This window comes from Protomyctophum bolini (assembly GCF_963924005.1).
Source record: "Protomyctophum bolini genome assembly, chromosome: 8".
NCBI lineage: Eukaryota > Metazoa > Chordata > Actinopteri > Myctophiformes > Myctophidae > Protomyctophum > Protomyctophum bolini.
The window spans coordinates 27,761,070-27,781,528 of NC_137869.1; the positions used below are offsets into that span (position 1 = coordinate 27,761,070).

The 20,459-nt window shown below is 46.1% G+C and overlaps 1 protein-coding gene across 2 annotated transcripts in view; it reads left to right on the forward strand.

Moving 5' to 3' along the window:
- notch2 (notch receptor 2) overlaps positions 1–20,275 on the forward strand; it is a 70,405-nt gene extending 50,130 nt beyond the window's left edge. For both annotated transcript variants that reach the window (XM_080770306.1, XM_080770307.1), the window contains exons 16-35: positions 237–350; positions 766–885; positions 3,950–4,102; positions 4,625–4,853; positions 5,154–5,355; positions 5,832–5,985; positions 6,530–6,714; positions 7,474–7,606; positions 7,802–8,053; positions 8,352–8,464; positions 9,327–9,865; positions 10,459–10,803; positions 11,701–11,840; positions 12,298–12,511; positions 12,666–12,753; positions 13,299–13,446; positions 13,949–14,271; positions 14,716–14,863; positions 15,865–15,962; positions 16,190–20,275. In XM_080770306.1, the coding sequence (XP_080626432.1) occupies positions 237–350; positions 766–885; positions 3,950–4,102; positions 4,625–4,853; positions 5,154–5,355; positions 5,832–5,985; positions 6,530–6,714; positions 7,474–7,606; positions 7,802–8,053; positions 8,352–8,464; positions 9,327–9,865; positions 10,459–10,803; positions 11,701–11,840; positions 12,298–12,511; positions 12,666–12,753; positions 13,299–13,446; positions 13,949–14,271; positions 14,716–14,863; positions 15,865–15,962; positions 16,190–17,653 (5,162 nt within the window). In that variant the 3' untranslated portion in view covers positions 17,654–20,275. The remainder of the gene's footprint in view (positions 1–236; positions 351–765; positions 886–3,949; positions 4,103–4,624; positions 4,854–5,153; positions 5,356–5,831; positions 5,986–6,529; positions 6,715–7,473; positions 7,607–7,801; positions 8,054–8,351; positions 8,465–9,326; positions 9,866–10,458; positions 10,804–11,700; positions 11,841–12,297; positions 12,512–12,665; positions 12,754–13,298; positions 13,447–13,948; positions 14,272–14,715; positions 14,864–15,864; positions 15,963–16,189) is intronic.
- Positions 20,276–20,459: the final 184 nt, after the last annotated feature.

Below are 20,459 nucleotides of genomic sequence, written 5' to 3' on the forward strand. Positions count from 1 at the left end.
CATGACATTTACCTCCGCTTGTGGTCTCCTGATAGGTGTTTTTTCCAGCCAATTTGAAAGAAACCAGTGTTAGCCACACATCTTATTTGCCGATGGTAATAGAAGTAATAGAATTTTCCCATGTTTGTTCAAAATTTGGGTGGTACCAGATCGTGGTTGCTAATAACAGCCTACACTTAGAATACCTCAAACAGTACCAGATAATATGGATGAATCTCCGCTCCTTTTCCCAACAGGTGTGACTTGCGAGAGGAATGTAGATGAATGTGCCTCAGGACCCTGTCAGAATCACGCCATCTGTATAGATGAGGTCAACAGTTACACCTGTCAGTGCAGTCCACCCTTCACTGGTCAGTACTTACATTATAGTCACTGTCCACCAGAAACCTTGTATCTCTATGTTTGATGTATCTTTTCTTTTTGCAATAATAGTAAAAGTAAGTCAAAGTATAATATTTGGATCTGAGATGTAGTAGAGTAGAAGTAAAGGTATTGGAAATGCTCAAGTAAAGTACAAATGCTTAAAAGAATGTAGTTGTACTTAGTTACTTTACACAGCACTGTCTATGTTTAATCTTTTTGTAATCTTTTTGTATAAAGATGTTGCATACAAGTAGCGAAAATAGCCGATCTGCAGACATTGTCCTAGGCATGTGAACAGCCTGCCACAGTTTAGTCTAGTTGAGTTGTATCCATTGGTGTGTTGATTGATTAATAAATATTGTATTGATTGATTGATTGATTGATTGGTGGGTTGTGATGCAGGTAAACACTGTGAGGATGAGTTGGTTCCCTGTGCGTCGCAGCCATGTGAGAGAGGAGGGGTCTGTCATCCTACTCCTGACTATACATCATACACCTGCAGATGTCCCAGTGGCTGGCAAGGTGTGTGTGTGCGTGTGTGTGTGCGTGTGTGTTAAGGCTGTACCCTAGCCCTCATTTTAGGACTCGAACTTGGGCAGGAATTTTCGAGGGAACATTCGGACCAATCATGACAAAAAAAATTCGGGCCAAACAAAGAATTAGAAAGTAGATAAAACGGCAGGTTACAACACGTTGTGTTCTTCTTTGTAATTCTTTGGTCCAAAATATTGTGTGCGTTGTCATGATTTGTCACGACAGGAGTTGGCTTCGTATACGACGCTTAAAGGTCTTTAAATAAATGTCTTTAAATAAATAAGTTTTGAAATGCCTATGGAGAAAATGAAATGAGAATAATTTCCTGGGCCACTCGTCGTTCTGAAAGGGGGAGGGACTGCGGCGCTCCATTGTACAAAAGGATGCCTGTTTAACAGATTAAATGTAATCAGCATAGGGCGCAGCAGGGAATCGAACCCCATCCCAGTAAACCAGGAGCTCCATGCCTGTGCCAAAGTGCTTTGTTTGCGACGCAACGCAAAAACCTACCCTTGTAGGAGCCCTACCCTACCAGCCCTACCCTACCAGCAGCAAAGAATACAAAAACAGATACTTACCGTGAACCATCACGTTCTTCTGCAGAAGACAGGCAGTGTCCACAAGTTAGGTGAAATGAGGTGAACTGACAGAACCGGCCGAAATTGTGGCAGTCGACGCAAAAGACGCAACGCAAACGAGCACAACAGCAGGCAGCCCGACGCGACGCAACCGCAGGAAGCCGGAACGCAAACGCAAACGAGAGCAACACCATCAGTAGGCTACCCTGCAGAACCATACCAGCGACAGCAAAGGACAATAAACAAGATTTGTACTCACTGCGCAGCAAGCAGCTCTTCCCAGCAGCAGCTATAGCATACAGTTCCTACCTTAATGTCTTGTGCAGGGAGGGGGGCATCGGTCTGGGACACTTCACATGGGCTCCAGGGTGGGGGTCCTCGGAAGCCCAAATTGGTGGGGCTGTGGGGCGCACGGACATGGCTCGTCTCAGGGTCCAGGGCTTGGTGCTGCCTACACCACTGGTGCAGTGACTCTTCATATTCTGGAATTACATGAAGAGAAAAGATAAGTGTCATGTAGGCCTACATCACATTAGAAACACATGTGGCTGTATAGCCAAAAATATTTTATAATATATATTATATAACATGACATATATATATTATAATAGAATACATCAATATTAATTATTAAACCAAAAGTTCAAACATAAATCAAATGCTTTCAAAATAAACAAACAGTTAACCAGTTGATCCAAGTTAAGACACCAAGCCTATATGACTCACCGAAGAGTAACCAAAGGTTGTCACAGTGAACAGGAACCTGCTGCTGCTGCTCCCAAACATTTCGGCCATCTTGCATAGGTGGGAGACTGGGAGTGGGAGTGGGGAGTGTAGGAACTGATGTCACCTTTATACTGCCTTGATTGACAGTTGACATGGGTTGCCATTTGCGGGTTGCCATGTTGGCTGGGTTACATTTACATTGCCAAGGCAAAAAGCAACAATACAATGTATGTACATTTGAATTGAAAGTCAGAATATTCAATAAATCAGTGTGTCTCACACACACACACACACACACACACACACACACACACACACACGCACATGCGCGTGCACACACACACACACACACACACACACACACACACACACACACTCACACACAGACAGACGCAACAGCGCAGCGAGAGAGAGAGAGAGAGAGAGAGAACTAACCTTTTTCTCAAATTGTGCCATGCTAGTGTGTGCGTGTGTGTGTGTGTGTGTGTGTGTGTGTGTGTGTGTGTGTGTGTGTGTGTGTGTGTGTGTGTTGTTGCTGATTGGCTGATTGGCTGCAGGCCCATCACCAAGTTAATGTGCGCAGGGGATTTTGGAGAGGGACAGCTGCACAAGGAGATAGACATAACTTCTGACAGGAATGCACGAGAAACTTACTTTTTAACATATACGTATAACATATACGCAGAGATATATTTTCGAGTTAATAAAAAAGGAAAAAAATATATATTTTTATTTTTATAAAAAATAAAAGATAAAGAAAACGAATGGTTCAAACCCATGAATTAAGATTTGAGTGCCAACCCTAACGAGCGAACATTCGAACCTTGAATGTTTGGGGACAGCCTTAGTGTGTGTGTGTGTGTGTGTGTGTGTGTGTGTGTGTGTGTGTGTGTGTGTGTGTGTGTGTGTGTGTGTGTGTATGTGTATAATATTATTATTAACTTTTTGCTTCTATGCCTTTTTAGGGTGTTTTACGTTAAAGGGACACTATCAAGATTTTCTATATACTGTATTTATACTAATATATACAATATTTCTGTATTTTATTTACAGACTGAAACACAAGCAGTAGTAGTGTTGAAAAACTCCATTGATGTCACTGGAGTAATCCGTGAATGTGAAAAGTAGAGCGGGGCGACTAATCAAATTTCGATTCCGACCACGGCACTACAATCTGTATAATACGATGATTGGAAAATTTGATTTCCAAGCGCTTCCCGTTTAGTGTCGCTTTCATTTAGCAGCTTGGGAATTGTAGGAAAGCAGAAAAACAGACAAGGGGGAATTTGAAACCCACAGGGCCATGGGGGTTTCTAGCGTCAGATGACAATCAGCAATGAAGTGAAATGCACATGAAAAGTATAAGACAGTACAATCGTTAATGTATACATTCGTCAAAAAATTCTTGTCATGATTATTGTGACAAACAATTGAAAATAATTTAAAATGACACTTTTGTTAACCACTTGAACCCCCAGCATCGCTATTCTAATCTAGAGCTCTACAGCAGCTCTACAACAGCTCAAAACGTGTTGCATTGCAAATAATGTGTTGTGAGCTTGTAATCGGCTATTTTTGAATCGATTCGTCTACAATGAAATAAGAGGCGTACAAAATGCACTCTTTACAGGTCTGTTTTATGTACAGAGGGTTTAAGTGGTGCTGAATCTGCAGCCCATCAAAAGCTAATTCATTCTAGTGCATGACGGAGGACAATTTCACGATACATTTTATTTATTTTTATGCAGGCCCTCGCTGTAATGAGGATGTGGACGAATGCAAGAAGAGCCCCTGTCTGAACAGAGCTCACTGCATCAACAGTCAAGGCAGCTACACATGCAAATGCCAGCCGGGATACAGCGGACACAACTGTCAGACCAACATTGATGACTGCTTGCCCAGTGAGTCAACGTATTTATTACAAATCTGATATGATTTGTTCCTTTAGATGGAACAATGGACAGTTCAATAACTGTCCCAACATTAGCTACAGTACTCAAATGAACACTATATTATAAACATTTAAAAGGAAATTAACAAATTAGTCGTGACACACCATTTAAATGATCACATGACTGGTTTGATTTTTATCCATGATTTAAATCTGGTAAAAGTAGAACATTGTCTTATACGGCTGGATGCTATGGTCATCCACCTTAATCACAATCAACCGATTCACTGATAAATAAAGCCAAGAATCTGTTGGTCATTTGAGTCACTCATTCCCTGAAGAAGGTCCTAAATAACATACGGGCACTTTGGCTATCAGCGTGTGCAGCCACTTTCTTTGTGTTTTCAAGATTCTCTCTCCAGTCCAAACCTTTTTCTTTTACTCCGACCACAAGTCAAACTCAACCTTGTTGCCTCTGTCTCTCTCTCTCTCTCTCTCTCTCTCTCTCTCTCTCTCTCTCTCTCTACCCCAGACCCGTGTCTGAACGGGGGTTCTTGTTTGGATGAAGTGGCCCGTTTCTCCTGTGACTGCCGTCCCGGCTTCGTCGGGGACCGCTGTGAGAGTGAGGTAGACGAGTGTGCAAGCCAGCCCTGTCTGAATGGAGCCATGTGCCGGGACTACGTCAACAGCTTTGTGTGCGAGTGTCGACCGGGCTTCGATGGGATCCTGTGTGAACACAACATCCCCGAATGCACTGAGAGGTAGGCTGCTCATTCAAGTTGACTTGCAATACTGAATAAAATGATCACCAGCCGCATGTAAGGACTATTTATTGTGTGTGTGTGTGTGTGTGTGTGTGTGTGTGTGTGTGTGTGTGTGTGTGTGTGTACGCAATTGTGACATCCTGCTGACCTTTTGTTCATTCATGCATGTAAAAACACATTGAGACGCGGTCTCAATGTGTTTTTACTGGTTAATTAAAGTTTAAATAAAATAAAAATAAAATCCTCATCACTTTCTCTCTCTATTCCTGCCCTGTCTATCTGGCGTCCTCTCTCCAGCTCCTGTCTCAATAACGGAACATGTATCGACGACATCAACTCGTTCTCCTGCCGCTGTCGTCCTGGTTTCTACGGGACGTTCTGTCAGTACGAGCACAACGAGTGTGATTCGCAGCCCTGTAAGAACGGAGGCACCTGCACCGACGGACTGGGCAACTACCGCTGCACCTGCCCTGTGGGATACAATGGACACAACTGCCAGGTACCACTTTGTGCATTTATGCATGTGTTTATTTGCATATGTGTACAGTACGTTGTGTGGAGGTTGTGGGTTAGAATCCACCGTGTTGCGTACGGATTTATCGGTGCGTCTACACACATACATGGCCTGTGTTTGGGAGAGGGAAGCCGCGTGGGGAGGGTGATAATTATCGCTGCACGAGTGCACGTAATCCTATACAGCACCTGTCAGCAGGAAGAGTTGGGCGGGAGGAGTAGGACGAAAGCTATACGTCCTCCCGGTGGGGGCTCCTCACTGGCAGGTGAGTCAGTATATCCTACTGACTGCAGTGAAAACACAGAAATGTGCGTGGGGAGGGATCAGTTGGCATAATTACTAAATTGTGGAGAAAAATGGGTAAAAGAAAGAAAGAAAGACAAAAACAGCCATACTATAACATTTTGCTAAGACCTGCACACTCAGCCTTAACCCTGGTCCTTTGTGCCGTCTCTGTGCAGAACTATGTGAACCTGTGCAGCCAGGTGCGTTGTCGAAACGGAGGCTCCTGCTCTCAGACCGAGACCTACTGGACCTGCCACTGTCATGTAGGATGGACCGGCCTCTACTGTGACGTCCCCAACATGTCCTGCGAGGATTATGCTGCCAGGAACGGTGAGGATTGATTAACTGATTGATTGATTGATTGATTGATTGATAGAAAGAGAGAGAGAGAGAGATACTCGAGGCAAATTCCATACAGAGAGAAAAAAAACAGAAGGAGGAGTTTCACAAACACATCAGAGATCATGGAGTTTCCTTGTGGTTGACTCGCTTGCATTCACAGAACTATGTGGAAATGAGGCGTAACAGTTACTTACTGATTCCATGCTTGCAGAAGAGTCTTGGATTGTTGGAATGGATCCATTTTTCAACATTTGTTTTGACACAACTCCAACCCTGGCCCCTGGTTTCTATGCAATCTGGTGGGACATGTGCTGTGCAGTGCATACCCAACCATGTGGACTTTTTGGTCCAAAAAGAGATTCCATCCAATTATCATAGTCTTCTCTTTTGAGAGTCGGCGGTCTGGCAGTCAAACAATACAAAACACAGAAAAGAAAAGAACAAAAGTATGAACCTTTTTTAAAGAAAACGTTTACATGAACATTCCTGTGTGTATTCATCATCCTCTTGTTGCTCATCTGCTGTGCATCAGGTCTGGAGCTGGAGAAGGTGTGTAAGAACGCAGGGCGCTGTGTGAACGTGGACAACTCCCACCAGTGTCAGTGCCAGCCAGGATACACAGGCAGCTACTGTGACGAAAGTGTCGACGAGTGCCAGTCGTACCCCTGCCGGAATGGAGCCACATGCATGGACTACCAGGGAACCTACGAGTGCATAGTAAGGAAGGGAATTCAGTGTGTTTATTGGGGAGAGGGGCGGTCTGGTTTGTGTTTCGTGGCCATGTGAATGTGTTACATTGCTTTCGGTCACTTCAAGGTTCGGCACGCTCAACTACAAAGGAGGTCTTTGAACTGAGTCGGCTGCAGGTTCCAAGCAACACTTACATCCAACAACAACCACACTCACATTGTCTTCGTCTATTGCTTTCAGACATTATGAGCTTAAATGAAGAGGTTGTTGTGCCACAGTCTGCTACATAGTGACAACTAACCCCTGACGGTCCAGAGACCACATCACCCCAGTCCGCCTTCGTTGGCTCCCAGTTAAACACAGAATACATTTCAAAGGCACTCAACAACCAGGCTCCCCGCTTCCTCTCTGACCTCCTCAAATGCCACGCCCCCTTCCCCTTCCCTCAGGCCTGGTGATGCCAACCTCCTACACACCCGCGCCAAAACAAAGAAACGCACCTGGCGTGACGGAGCTTTCTCAGTTTCAGCCCCCTCTTTTTGGAACTCACAACCATCAAAGCCTCCCCCACCCCTGGTCCTGTTCAAAGCCTCCCTTAAAACCCAATGTTTAAGATTCGCTTTACCCAAATCCCCCTTTCAGCCTTTTAATTTAAAAGTTTTTTTCTTTGCTTAGTTTTAGCCACTAACTAATTGCTTTCTTGTTGTTTATGAATGAATAGTGCTATATAAATTGGACATATTATTATTATTATTCTTATGAACCCTCCTCATTGTGTGCCTGCAGTGTAAGGCAGGCTTCCAGGGGGTGAACTGTGAGTACGATGTGGATGAATGCCACTCCAACCCCTGCCACCACGGAGGAACCTGCATCAACCTCATCAACCGTTTCACCTGCCTCTGCCCGCCTGGAACACGGGGTAAAAACAGCACATAAACCCATGAGCGCACGCGCACACGCACGCACGCACGCACGCACGCACGCACGCACGCACGCACGCACGCACGCACGCACGCACGCACGCACGCACACACACACACACACACACACACACACACACACGTATCACATACACGCTGATACCTCCTCCTCCTCTCTCCTCTAATGCGTTTAGGGCTCCAGTGCGAGGTAAACGTAGACGACTGTGCCCCTCAGCCTGGCTCGTGGGGCCCTCGCTGTCAGAACGGGGGCCACTGTCTGGACGGCGTGGGCCGCTACACGTGCTCCTGCCCGCCGGGCTTCGCCGGGGAGCACTGCGAGGGCGACGTCAACGAGTGCCTGTCCAGGCCGTGCCAGTCCCCCGGCAGCCTGGACTGTGTGCAGCTGGCCAACGACTACCAGTGCCGCTGTCGCCTGGGATACACAGGTACGCACACCGCTGGTGCTGCCATGTCCACGTGTTATATAAGCCACTTTGGGCTTGTTTTTCTGTAAATATTGGTATTTGCGGGGATTGTGTTCTTTTTTTTTTTCAATTCCGATAATTTTCCCATCATTTGATTTTGAATATCACTACTTAAATTTCTTCTTCTTCTTAGATTTATTATTTTTTTGAACCCACTGTTTGGGAAACATTGAACTGCATGAACCCTAGCGTGTACTATTTTGAAAATAGCATATGAGTTGTTGTGTGAACTGTTTGTCTTTGTCACACCCCATGACAGGCCGTCACTGTGAGTCCATGGTGGACCTGTGTCTGTCCAAGCCGTGCCATAATGGCGGCACCTGCTCCATGAACATGAGCTCAATACACGGCTACACCTGCACCTGTCTTCCTGTAAGTTACTTTCTTCTTCTCCTTCTTCTTCTTCTTCTTCTTCTTCTTCTTCTTCTATTTAGTCCCCCCTGTCCTCTTTTTTCATTGAACTTTTAACCACTGTAACATGTATTCATGGGGTGTATAATTGATAGAAAATAAGTAATTATTTGAGTGAACTACTCTTGTGCCTTTACCCTGTTTCATTCTTTCTGAGCGCCAAAGGGCGGTGTTTTCAATACGTGTGCATGGTGATATCCAGGTGTTGAAAACAGCAGTCAGAAAGAGTACATACTGTAGAACCTTAGTTACATTTGCAGTGCAATGCATGTGAGCTTGTAGATCTATTCTATTCTATTCTAGCTATTTTCACTATTCATTCATAACCAAACATATTGGTTTTCCTTGTTCTGTGAATGTCTCTGTATATAAACCAACACCATACTGACTTAAGAAGCAGGTCATAACGTGCTGAAGTGACTTACTGCCTCTGTGTTCTTCTCTGCTCCTTTGGCTGTATGAATATACTCCTCCTGTGTATTACATCTTTGTCTCTAAATGCCTGTTTTCACACCACTAACTGAATTACCTTTCTTATTATCACGCTTGCTTCAGAGGGCCACGCACCATAGCCCAGGTATGATAGACATCGATAAGCCGTGTTGTGTTGGACACGCTTGATATAGACTACTAGTCTACTAGACTAGCTACAATCTACAGCTGTTTTCTTTATTTTTTGTGTTGTGTTGTCATGTGAAACTTCAATGACATGTGCAGCAAACTAATTTTGTAAAGCATTAATGAATAAAAATGAATTGCTAAACTCGCAGTTTCAGCAACACAGTATACGTTTTACATTAACACAAGGCCATAATGTCCATAGGGTTACACTGGCTTCAACTGTGGTGAAATGGAAGGCTACAACTGTGCCAAGCTGCGTTGCCAGAACGGCGGGCACTGCGTGGAGTCACAGGCCGGCCACCTCCACTGCCAGTGCCAGCCGGGCTACAGCGGGCCGCACTGCGAGAACGCGCAGAGCTGCCAGGGGCGGCCTTGCCAAAACGGAGGCACCTGCTTCATCTCCTCCTCCAGCCCGTCGCTCCAGTACAGCTGCCGCTGTCCCACACACTTCTCGGGGCGACACTGCGAGCACATGTCGCTGGACCCCAGGCCGGCCCCGGCCTGCCCCTACGTGGAGTGCGAGCAGAGGTCGGGGGACAAGGTGTGCGACCCGCAGTGCAACAACCACCAGTGCCAGTGGGACGGGGGGGACTGCTCGCTCCACTGGGAGCGGCCCTGGGTCAACTGCACCGCCCACGTGCCGTGCTGGGAGCTGTTCAGGAACGGGCGCTGTGACAAGGACTGCGACAACTCTGGGTGCCTCTTTGACAGCTTCGAGTGCCAGGACACTTACACCTGCAAGTAAGTATTGGTTGACAATTTACTGACTATAGGATTGTGCATCAAGCACAGTTGCAGTTGACAGACCATTGCAGTGGACATTAGCTGCAAAAACACAGATCTTCGAAATGGTCATTTAATTTAATTTTGATACTGGAAATAATACATTTTTACCCATTAATATCTGAGGCCGATTCTACAAATGCCTTCTAAATCAGTAGTTCTCAAACTTGTTCGTGCCAAGAACCCCCAAATTGATATATATTTGGCAGTGGACCCCCATCTGAAAATATTTTGCACCAGGGACCCCAGAAGAGAAAATTTGTGTTAAAATTAAAAATGTTTCAAAAGTTTTCAAACTCTTTCAAGATTGTTCTAAAATGTTCAGAAATAGCAGATGTACAATAGCAGATATACAAGCTTGCATATCTGATATTTTTTTTAATAATTTTTAAAATCCAAAACGACACAGAACACAGATGCTTTCCTGGTTTTATTGGGTTTAATCAAAGTCAAAGAGATGCCATGGTTCTCTGGCATTAATAAAGAAACACGCCTCATATCCTTCTACTCTCTTCTTCTTATTATTCTTCTTCTTCTTCCGCGTTCGCCAGATATGACAAGTACTGCGCGGACCACTACGGGAACGGCATCTGCGACAACAGCTGCAACACGGAGGCGTGCGGCTGGGACGGCCTGGACTGCTCCGGGGACACCCCGCCCAGGCTGGTGGACGGCACCCTGGTCATCGTGGTGCTGCTGCAGCCCGAGGAGCTGCTCGGGGACATGAGGAACTTCCTGCGCTCCCTGGGCACGCTGCTCCACACCAACCTCAGGGTGAAGCTGGACAAGGACAAGAAGCCCATGGTGTACTCCTACTACGCCCTGGACGACGACAGCATGGCCGTGCAGGCGCAGAAGGGGAGGGGCAAGCGGGAGCTGGAGAAGGAGGTCATCGGGTAAGATGGATACCTTTCACTGATCGGAAAGAAACACACCATTAAGAACAGTTTAAGGGATTTCATTAGACTGAAGGAGGGAGGGGTTGTGGGTTCCGGAGGGGGTCGCCAACCCTGGAGTCTTTGGGGAGGAGGTTGTGTGGCAGTCGTCTTTGTGGCGCGCGTGGACTGTTGCCCCCAGCAGGACCCTGAGAAGTGGGAGAGGTAGAGAGAGTAGGAGAGAAAAGAGAGTTTTGTTTTGCCGATAAGGCTCCTTTGAATAGAAATTATGAAAGAGGGGAGCAGGAAAAAGAGCTACCGTAATTTCCGGACTATAAGCCGCTACTTTTTTCCCATGCTTTGAACCCTGCGGCCTATACAACGGTGTGGCTAATCTACTGTATGAATTTTTACAGCTAACGGCCACTAGGGGACCTTCTAAATCTATCTCTATGGCCTCTATGCGGCTTATTGTCCTGTGCGGCTTGTATATGTACACATTTGTTTTATAAATTTAGCTGGTGCGGCTTATATTCAGGTGCGCTTTATATAGATCCATAGAGGATTCTGGGTGGTTTTGGGCGGGTATAAATCCGGCATGTTCGTCTTTCGCAAGCGAAGATGACCAATTGACTTCACGTCTTGTGGGTGCGAAGATATTCTGATCAGGCGGGTCCAACTCCATGCATGGAATGTCCTATTGCACTGAGGGCATGTGATGTCTTGGGGCTGGCTAGGTGAGAGGGAGGAACTGGCTCTGGTCTTTCGGAGCTGACGCTTCAGTTTGGCTTCCTGGATGCGACGCTTTTCAGACTCCTGTGTTTCTCCGCCTCCTGAACATCTGCCATTTCATTATTACTGCATGTTATCAAATGACTGAGCTTGACGTGTCCTCTCCTTGGTGTTCACTCGGTGCAGATCTACGGTGTATCTGGAGATCGATAACCGTGAGTGTGCCCAGAGCTCCGAGTGTCTGTCCAGCGCTGAGCAGGCTGCGTCCTTCATCGCTGCCGAGCACCTCAGGGCCGAGCTGCCTTACCCTGTGGTGTCCGTCAACAGTACGTCCATTCATATCTCTCTACAAAAATCATATCTCTGCTGTCAGGCAGAAAACCAGCCAAAACATGTCCAAAATATTAACTTTTCATGAAAAATAATAATAAAAAGAAACATTAAAACACATCAAAGTTGGTAATTTGGTATGGTGACTTTATACATGACAGATACTTGAATGTGTCCTTATCACTTTACCAAAACACAGTTGAGTTAGGAGGTTTTTGACCATTAATGTTCTTTTTCCATCTGACTTCGTCATTCTAATCAATGATGGATGAAACAGCTATCTCCACAAGTTGGAGTTAGCTTGTTTGAACGACGAGTTTGAAAATAGTTGGTTTCTACCCGACAGCAACAGATATTCAAATGTAAATAATCCTCTGTGATCATCATGCTGTATTTTAAACTATCCTCTGCATTCCCGTCCGCCCCACCCTCTCCACCCCCTCCACCCTCCAGGTGAACCCTCATCCAGGATGGACAACAACTACCTGCTGTACCTCATCGGCGTGGCGGTGGTGATCATCCTGCTCATCCTGGTTCTGGGCATGCTGGCGGCCAAGAGGAAGCGCAAACTCGGCAAGCTCTGGTTCCCCGACGGCTTCCTGGCCAAGACCGACGACAAGAGGAGAGAACCTGTCGGACAGGACGACTTTGGAATGGAAAGGATGAAGTGAGTGGATAGATGAATGGATGGATGGATGGATGAGGAGTTTCTATTGGTACTCAATTTATACCTTTGTTTGATAAAAAAACAATCACGTTGATGTTGCATCTATGGTATTATGCTGGAGCTTGAAATGAAAGCGCTGACTGTCTTTGCTTAGGAACTTCAAGACCCAGGATGGGACCATTACTGATGGAGGCCAGAATCAGAGATGGTTGGAGGAGGAGGTTCCACCAAAGAAACCACGGGTGAGAAGAACAGAACAGAAACGTTATTGTCTATCCATGAACTCTTGTGTGACATCACATCATACCCAGAAGTTATGCAGGAACGCCTACTACCTACCGAGTGGCAAGAACAATACTTTCTGGCCTTGACAGCCCATACATCCAAACAGAAATGTCCTGTCTGATTGCATTAAACAACGTTAAACTCACTTTGACACACGATTTACCACTTTATGCATGCGCATACCCTCTATTCTATCCCATACATACAGTAGAGAGTAAAAATCACACCTGTGTGAAGTGAGGGGCGCTCTTATCATCGTACATCATCTCATTCCAGCCAATCACAATTTGCGTCCTCACCTTCGTCATCAATGTTTATGTTACTCAATGTTTGTGTTTACACAAACACTCAAAATTGTCCATACATTGTCAATGGGATTTAATGTTTGTGTTAGATCGATGAATTAATAAAGTGATGTATGCATTTGGAAATGTAGTGGACTACGGGATTAGGTGTTCAATATCCATGCTGTGTACTAAAGCGTATTTCAACCCCCTGTCAGATGGAAGACAAGCCTCTGCTCCCCATGGATGGAGGAGTAGACCGCAGAGAGTGGACGCTACAGCATCACAAGGCCGCTGACATCACCCTCACCCCACCTCAGGCCGACCTGGACTCAGACTGTCTGGATGTCAATGTCAAAGGACCGGGTATGGCTCATTGCTTTTTGCCGCTTCTTCATTGTTCTCCTTCTGTCTGCGCTGAGCTGGTGTTCCATATTCACCAGCATTTAACCCACTGAGACCTAAGGCCAGATTCTACAAAAGTCTTCTAAATCCTGACAGTTTCCTGAAACAAACCTATGTTTCTAGTGATCAGTGATTTCATGTTAAGGACCCCCAAAATGATATGTAATTGGCTGCCGACTCCCATCTGAAAATATGTTGTTCCAGGGACCCCCCAGAAGTAAAGATTTGAGTTAAAGTCATATATTTAAAAAAATAGCAGATCTACAATCTATGTACAAGCTTGTACATCTGCTATTTTTCAACAGCTAAAGTATAAAAATGATTAGCACTAAGGTGACACAGTCACGCAGATGTGTTCCAGGTCTTAATGGACAATTCACAAAAGAATTCACCCGTTGAAAAGGTTTGAGAAGGACTGGTTTAGAAGGCATCTTAACGGTGATCTCTCTAATCCCCTCCCCAGACGGCTTCACCCCGCTGATGCTGGCGTCTCTGCGCACCGGCGGAGGAGGCTCCGAGTGCGGCCTGCACGGCGAGGAGGAGGAGGAGAGCGGCGGCGACGAGCCGGGCCCCAGCGTCATCTCGGACCTGATCGGCCAGGGCGCCACGCTGGCGGCACAGACCGACCGCACGGGGGAGACGGCGCTCCACCTGGCCGCCCGCTACGCCCGCGCGGACGCCGCCAAGAGGCTGCTGGACGCCGGCGCCAACGCCAACGCCCAGGACCACATGGGCAGAACCCCGCTGCACGCCGCCGTCTCTGCCGACGCCCAGGGAGTCTTCCAGGTGAGAGGCTTATATTAATGCCATAAGAATGAACAAACTCACATCAAATTTGGTGGTTGAATTAACATTGTTATTACAGTTCAGTAATAGTATGCAAAACTGTATGCTTACTAGACCAGTTCCTACCAGCTAACGTACAGTAGAACTTTTTTCACAGCAACCATATTGACATGAAATAGTAGGGCAAACACAGGTGTTACAAATGATTACTGCTTTAGCTTGTGTCTCATTCATGGCTCACTGGAAAGACTCACTAAATGGAACAGAATCTTAATTAGTATCATATCATTGGCAGCATTGTGTTTACCCTACTATTTAATGTCAGTATGGCTGCCATGACATAGGTCTATTAATTCACATCTAGTCTTTGTCTATTTTCTTTACTGTAAGACAGACATGATAGTTCTCAATCTAATCTTTCCATCTCGCTTTCCCTTCTTTCAGATCCTGATACGTAACCGGGCGACGGAGCTGGACGCACGCATGAACGACGGCACCACTCCTCTGATCCTGGCCGCCAGGCTGGCCGTGGAGGGCATCGTGGAGGAGCTGGTCCACTGCCACGCTGACATCAACGCTGTGGACGATCACGGTCAGGGAACTATTATTAACACATCATTCTTCCTTCATCTGTTTGTTACTTTTCTCATTGGACGTTGGATGCTGTTGTTTAAGTGTCTACAATGTCTTAGTTCAGTGCTGTGGTTCCCAAACTTTTTAGCCCGTGACCCAAAACAGAAATTAGACATTCTCCCGGGACTCAAACACAACGCGTCGCTCCACGCTGCGTTGTGAGCTTGAAGATCTGCTATTTTCACTACTTATTTTCTTCTAATTTATGGAATTTGTTATGAAGTTACTGAAAAAAGCATTGAATTTTGGTTTTAATTTGCTTTTTTTGGGAATGTTTTTTTAACATGTTTTGAAATATTAATAATTAAAACACAAATTTAGGAAACAAAATATAAGGGGACCCATAACAATGTGTCCGTGACCCACAAATGGGTCCCGGACTGGGAACCAGTGTCTTAGATGGTCTACAGTGGGACCAGTGCCACTGTAGCGTTAAGAGGCTTAGTACTGAGGTAGAGACTAATGTGTGGCTCCTTTCTGGACTGTAGACATAAATACAGTACGTACTGTAGATGCCTTGGTCCCTGGGGCTGTATGTCAACACCACCACCATATTAGCTGGGTCAGCTTGACATAACTGCACTGCAAGAAATATGCCTAATATAAATACCCGAGACTACAGTTCTGTTCTGTTTTATATCCATTGCCGCTACTATCCACATAAGAAAACCCACATTTTTCATCTAAAGTATTCTTTATCATAACATGCTGAGTTGCTGGCCAATGAGGTATCTACCTGTATTTATCTGTCTAGGCCAGCATTCTCTTATTATTATTTTGCATTATCTTATAGTTTATCCAGCAACCACAATGAGAGCAAACTTGCAGCAGCATAATTGTGGACTGTGGATTTCAACTAGACAATTTGTTGCTGATACAATGTGCTTGCTAACTAGCTAACATGGATGGATTTCTCTCCGCCCTCCTTCCTTTGTGCATTCTTCAATTTCCTCCTGTCAGGCAAGTCAGCTCTACACTGGGCAGCAGCGGTCAATAATGTGGAGGCTACTCTGGTGCTGCTGAAAAACGGAGCCAATCGTGACATGCAAGACAACAAGGTGTGTACAGTGTTGTTGTTGTGTTTCACTCAACTAATAATGTTTTTTTTATAATACATTTTAGTTAATATCTTGATGGTTTGACACAATAAATGACTATATTGGGCCTATTTTTCCATCTGAAAGTAGAACTGTCTTCTCTCATAAGCCTGATAGCCAACTTAAGCCAAGTAGCTCTGCCATGTAACTAACATGTCCATGTCCATCTTTGCATGTGCTCTCTCCAGGAGGAGACGCCATTGTTTTTGGCTGCCAGAGAGGGCAGCTTCGAGGCAGCCCAGGTTCTTCTGGACCATTACTCCAACCGAGACATCACCGACCACCTGGACCGGCTTCCCCGCGACACGGCCCAGGAGCGCATGCACCACGACATCGTCCGCCTGTTGGACCAGTACAACCTGGTCCACAGCCCCCACAACGGCCCCAACCACATGGGCGGACCGGGAGGCCACTCCTCCATGGTCTGCGGGGCCAACGGAGCGGGCTTCATCGGCATGCGCGCCGGGCCGCAGGGCAAGAAGAGCCGGAGGAGCGGACCCAAGGTGGGAGGAGGCGTTGGTGGAGGAGCTAAGGAGCTGAAGGACATGAAGGCAAAGAGGAGGAAGAAGCCCGCCGGGGGAGAGGGTCCGGCTGTGGCCGCAGGAACGGGAGGAGGGAGTGCTGGAGGCACAGGGGGAGCCATCGCTAACGGTACGAAGGCAGCGGGGGGGCTGTCGGAGAGCTCCGTCACCATGTCGCCCGTCGACTCCCTGGAATCGCCGCACTCCTACACAGGAGACACCGTAGGTGGCGCCACTAACACGGCCAAATCCCCTCCCCTCCTCGCCAGCCCCACCTCCAGACCTCTGCTGCCTCCCGTTAGCCACATGCTGGGTCAGCAACAGGGCTGGGTGGGCATGAGCAAGCACGGATACGGTAGCCACATGTTTGGCCTCATGCCACACCAGATGGGGGGATCCCATCCAGGTATGAGCCAGCACCATGGCCAGGGCACGATGCTCACCCCCATGAATGTCACCATGAGCCGGGAGCAGCTGCCCCCCATCGTCACCTTCCAGATGATGGCCCCGGGCCCGGGCGGTGGCCAGACCATGATGAAGCAGTCCCAGCAAGGCCAGGTCCAAGTACAACAGTCCCAGGCACAGAGCCAGAGCCAGAGTCACTCCCAGCAGGGGCCAGGTCACCTCCACTGCACCCCGGGAATGATGTACCAGATCCCCGAGCAGATGGGCATGGGGCACGGGCTCCCTCACTCTCTCCAGCACCCCCACTCCCACGCCCTCAGCCACGGCGGCCACGGGATAGCAGATGGCCAGTCCCGGCAGCTTCCCCCCTATCAGCCCATGCAGAGCCCCGTGGATAAGTACCCGACTCCCCCCTCCCAGCACAGTTACGCCACGGCCGGCTCAGAGGGCACCACCCCGGGCCACCCGGCCCATCCACCCAGCGAGCACCCGTACCTCACCCCGTCGCCCGAGTCACCCGACCCCTGGTCCTCCTCCTCCCCCCACTCCAACTCGGACTGGTCTGACGTTACCACCAGCCCCACCCCTCTGGGGAACGCCCACCATGCACTGCCCTCATCGCGCCGCACACACATTCCAGAGCAGGTGCAGCTGCAGCCGCAGTCGCAGCAGTCGCAGCAGGCCTCCCAGCAGCCTCAGCGGGGAAACATGCAGGTGTTTGCGTAGGCAAGCCCGAGAGGACAACGCGCAAGGACAGACTGTTGTTCTTTGTAGTTAAAACTACGACACTTATCTTGTCTATTTCTTCTCTGTCTTTATTGTCAATTATTTTACCTCTTCCTTGATATGGTAATCAATCACCTCCCCCCTTTACGTGTTTTCATTCTCTTCTTTGCACTTATGAATAGTGTGTGTGTATAGTCTCTGACTCGTCATAGGGTGTTGACGGCTATTACGGTAAATCAAAAGTTCTGAATACCAAAATAAAAAGAAAAAAGTGTGGTTAGTCAGCTTTCACCAAGTCCACATGAAAGCATTTTGGTCTGTAGGGGTTTTCCCTCTGATCATGAGCAGGAGTCCTCTGTTCTGCATCAGGACTTGGCCGTTTGGCCTCATCTTCGGTACCCAGGACAAAACTGTTTTATGGAGGGAACACCAGGAAAAAGCTTATCAGACATTAGTCAGTGTCTTGTGAGGAGGCCAAGACTGTTGCTTCGGAAGTTAATATGACGTAACTTGGATTTCTGGCTCTACTCAGTGGTACAGGGCTGAGCCTTATTGTTTTGGATGTCATTTTCTCTGAAGGACAATGTAATTGTGTAATGTGCTATATGCTCTCCCCGGCCCCCAGTATTGTTTAAATATAATAGGCCAATACTAACTTCCTCCCTGTTGGAATTATACCGTAACTCTACTTTTTTATACGATGGGTCATGTTCCGCTAATGTTATATTTTCTCCCAAAAACTGCCTTGTTGTTGCCTTCATGTTTATACTCATGCATTTTGTTCTTGTTTAGTTTTTTTTACATTGCTAAAAGGTGGGGCAGTGTATTCATATCCATTGTATGGTTAGAACTACAAACACACACAATGCATTCTCTTCACTATGTGGTTCTCAGCTTGTGGTGTAAATGGTTCTTTTTTTTTTTTACACATGTTATGTATTTCTAATGCATCAATTATAATAGTTACGGTACATCCCGTTGCCCTCTGACCGTGTCTGGACAATGGGTCGTGGGTCTGCATGTGTACACAAGTCAATTGAAAAACCACAACATGTGCTCATCATGTATGTACTCAAGTGTTCATGTATTAAAGAAACAGTTACTGATTGTCAATACATAAGAGGAGTTAGAGATCATGTGAAAACTAAACCAAGGGTCTGTACAGATGCACTCTTCTCATGTCTGTCTTTGGCTCTCACTGTAAGGGGGCTCCATGTGTTATTGGAGATGAGGGTGTATACATTTGTCGAATGAGGTTGTATACATTAAGTCGAAGTCGTTGCTGTCCCTTTTTTCCCCTTAAATTAATGCCCTACCACTTGATCATACTGTACGTCACAGTAGCGTCACTCAAAAGTAGCAGATCCGCAAGCGACACGTCTTGAGCCTGTCTATCGGTAAAATGCATGTGACCTCCGAAGCTAGTCGAGAGGCTACTTTATCTACTTTTGAATTAGAATCCTGGAAAATACATACAGAGGTTTCCACCCGAGATATTCAACGAGAGGCTTGAGAAGCGCAAAAACAGACGTTAGTGTTGTATTAGTATTGTTATTGCATTGTGGCACACAGAAATCGTGTAAATACAGCTAGAATGACAGGAAGTTCTTTACAGAGGAAGGGTTGGCTGTGATACCTGTATCCTCTAAAATGGCTGTTACTATTGTGTTTTTTACACCGCCTCTCTGCCGTTTTGAAATGGTTCTGAATTCGTACTTGTTTTGTTTGCTTGAAATGGCCGTTTTTCTCTTCCAAATTCATGTAATCACTTTTGCTTAACTACAATCAGTTTTATCTGTGCACCTTTTGTAATTGTTGTGTGATTCATAAACCAAGTCTGGAGATGTGTATGGTATTCGTAGAGCTGTTGTAATGAGAGTACCTTTTATCTTTGTCACGCTTCTTGATGCTGAGCGTAGCCTCGTGTGACCGCTCTGTAACCACTGACAATCAATCCATTGTTTCACTTTTGTTTTGATAAAAAGGAACAACAGTGTGTACAACAGCCAAAAAATTTAAAATAAATTCCAAATTTCTGCAGGTTGGTATCTGAACAACCAATTGGAAAAGCCTTATTTTGGATTACTGTTACAGTGTAGACTTGTTATCAAGGATAAGAGTTAAACATACAAACGTGTCTTTTCTAAATGATAATATTCTGGTTACATTATGTCTGCCAAGTGCCTGTGCAAATATACCAAATTCCTTATTTTACTTCTGTATTCCCTTTCTGGCACTTAAGAGCCTTAACCTAAAAAATGTTTGATATGCAGTTACATGCAGTTGTAAAAAAGGAGAAGAAAAAAAGTTTATTGGGTCATCAAACTGTTTTGGTATGTTTTCCTTTTTTAAGAGCCTTTTAGAGCATGTAATTTCCACTTTAGTGCATATGCGAGGCAATGTTTAATGTGCTGTATATAAACAATTTTTGTATGTTTATTGTACTTTCTCTCTCGGTTAACCATAAATATCCTATATTATACATGTTATATGAAGTAGTTGGCCTCGTGTTTGTATAAGGTAGGAGCTATCGTTTAATAATACAGAACAAAAGCTGTCTGATAGAAATAAACCAAAATGATCAAGTGCTTCCTGAAATAAATTCTGATCTTCTCAGATTGATTAAGGTCCACTGTCTCTCTTTCTTCAGCCCCCCACAAACACACACACACACACACACACACCATATTCTCTCCCAACATGCCTTATATATTGTCAATTAATTTCATATTAATTCATATAAGACAGACAGTACACCACACATGTTCAATCAGTGCAGTGCTGCGCCAATCCAGCAGGTGTCACA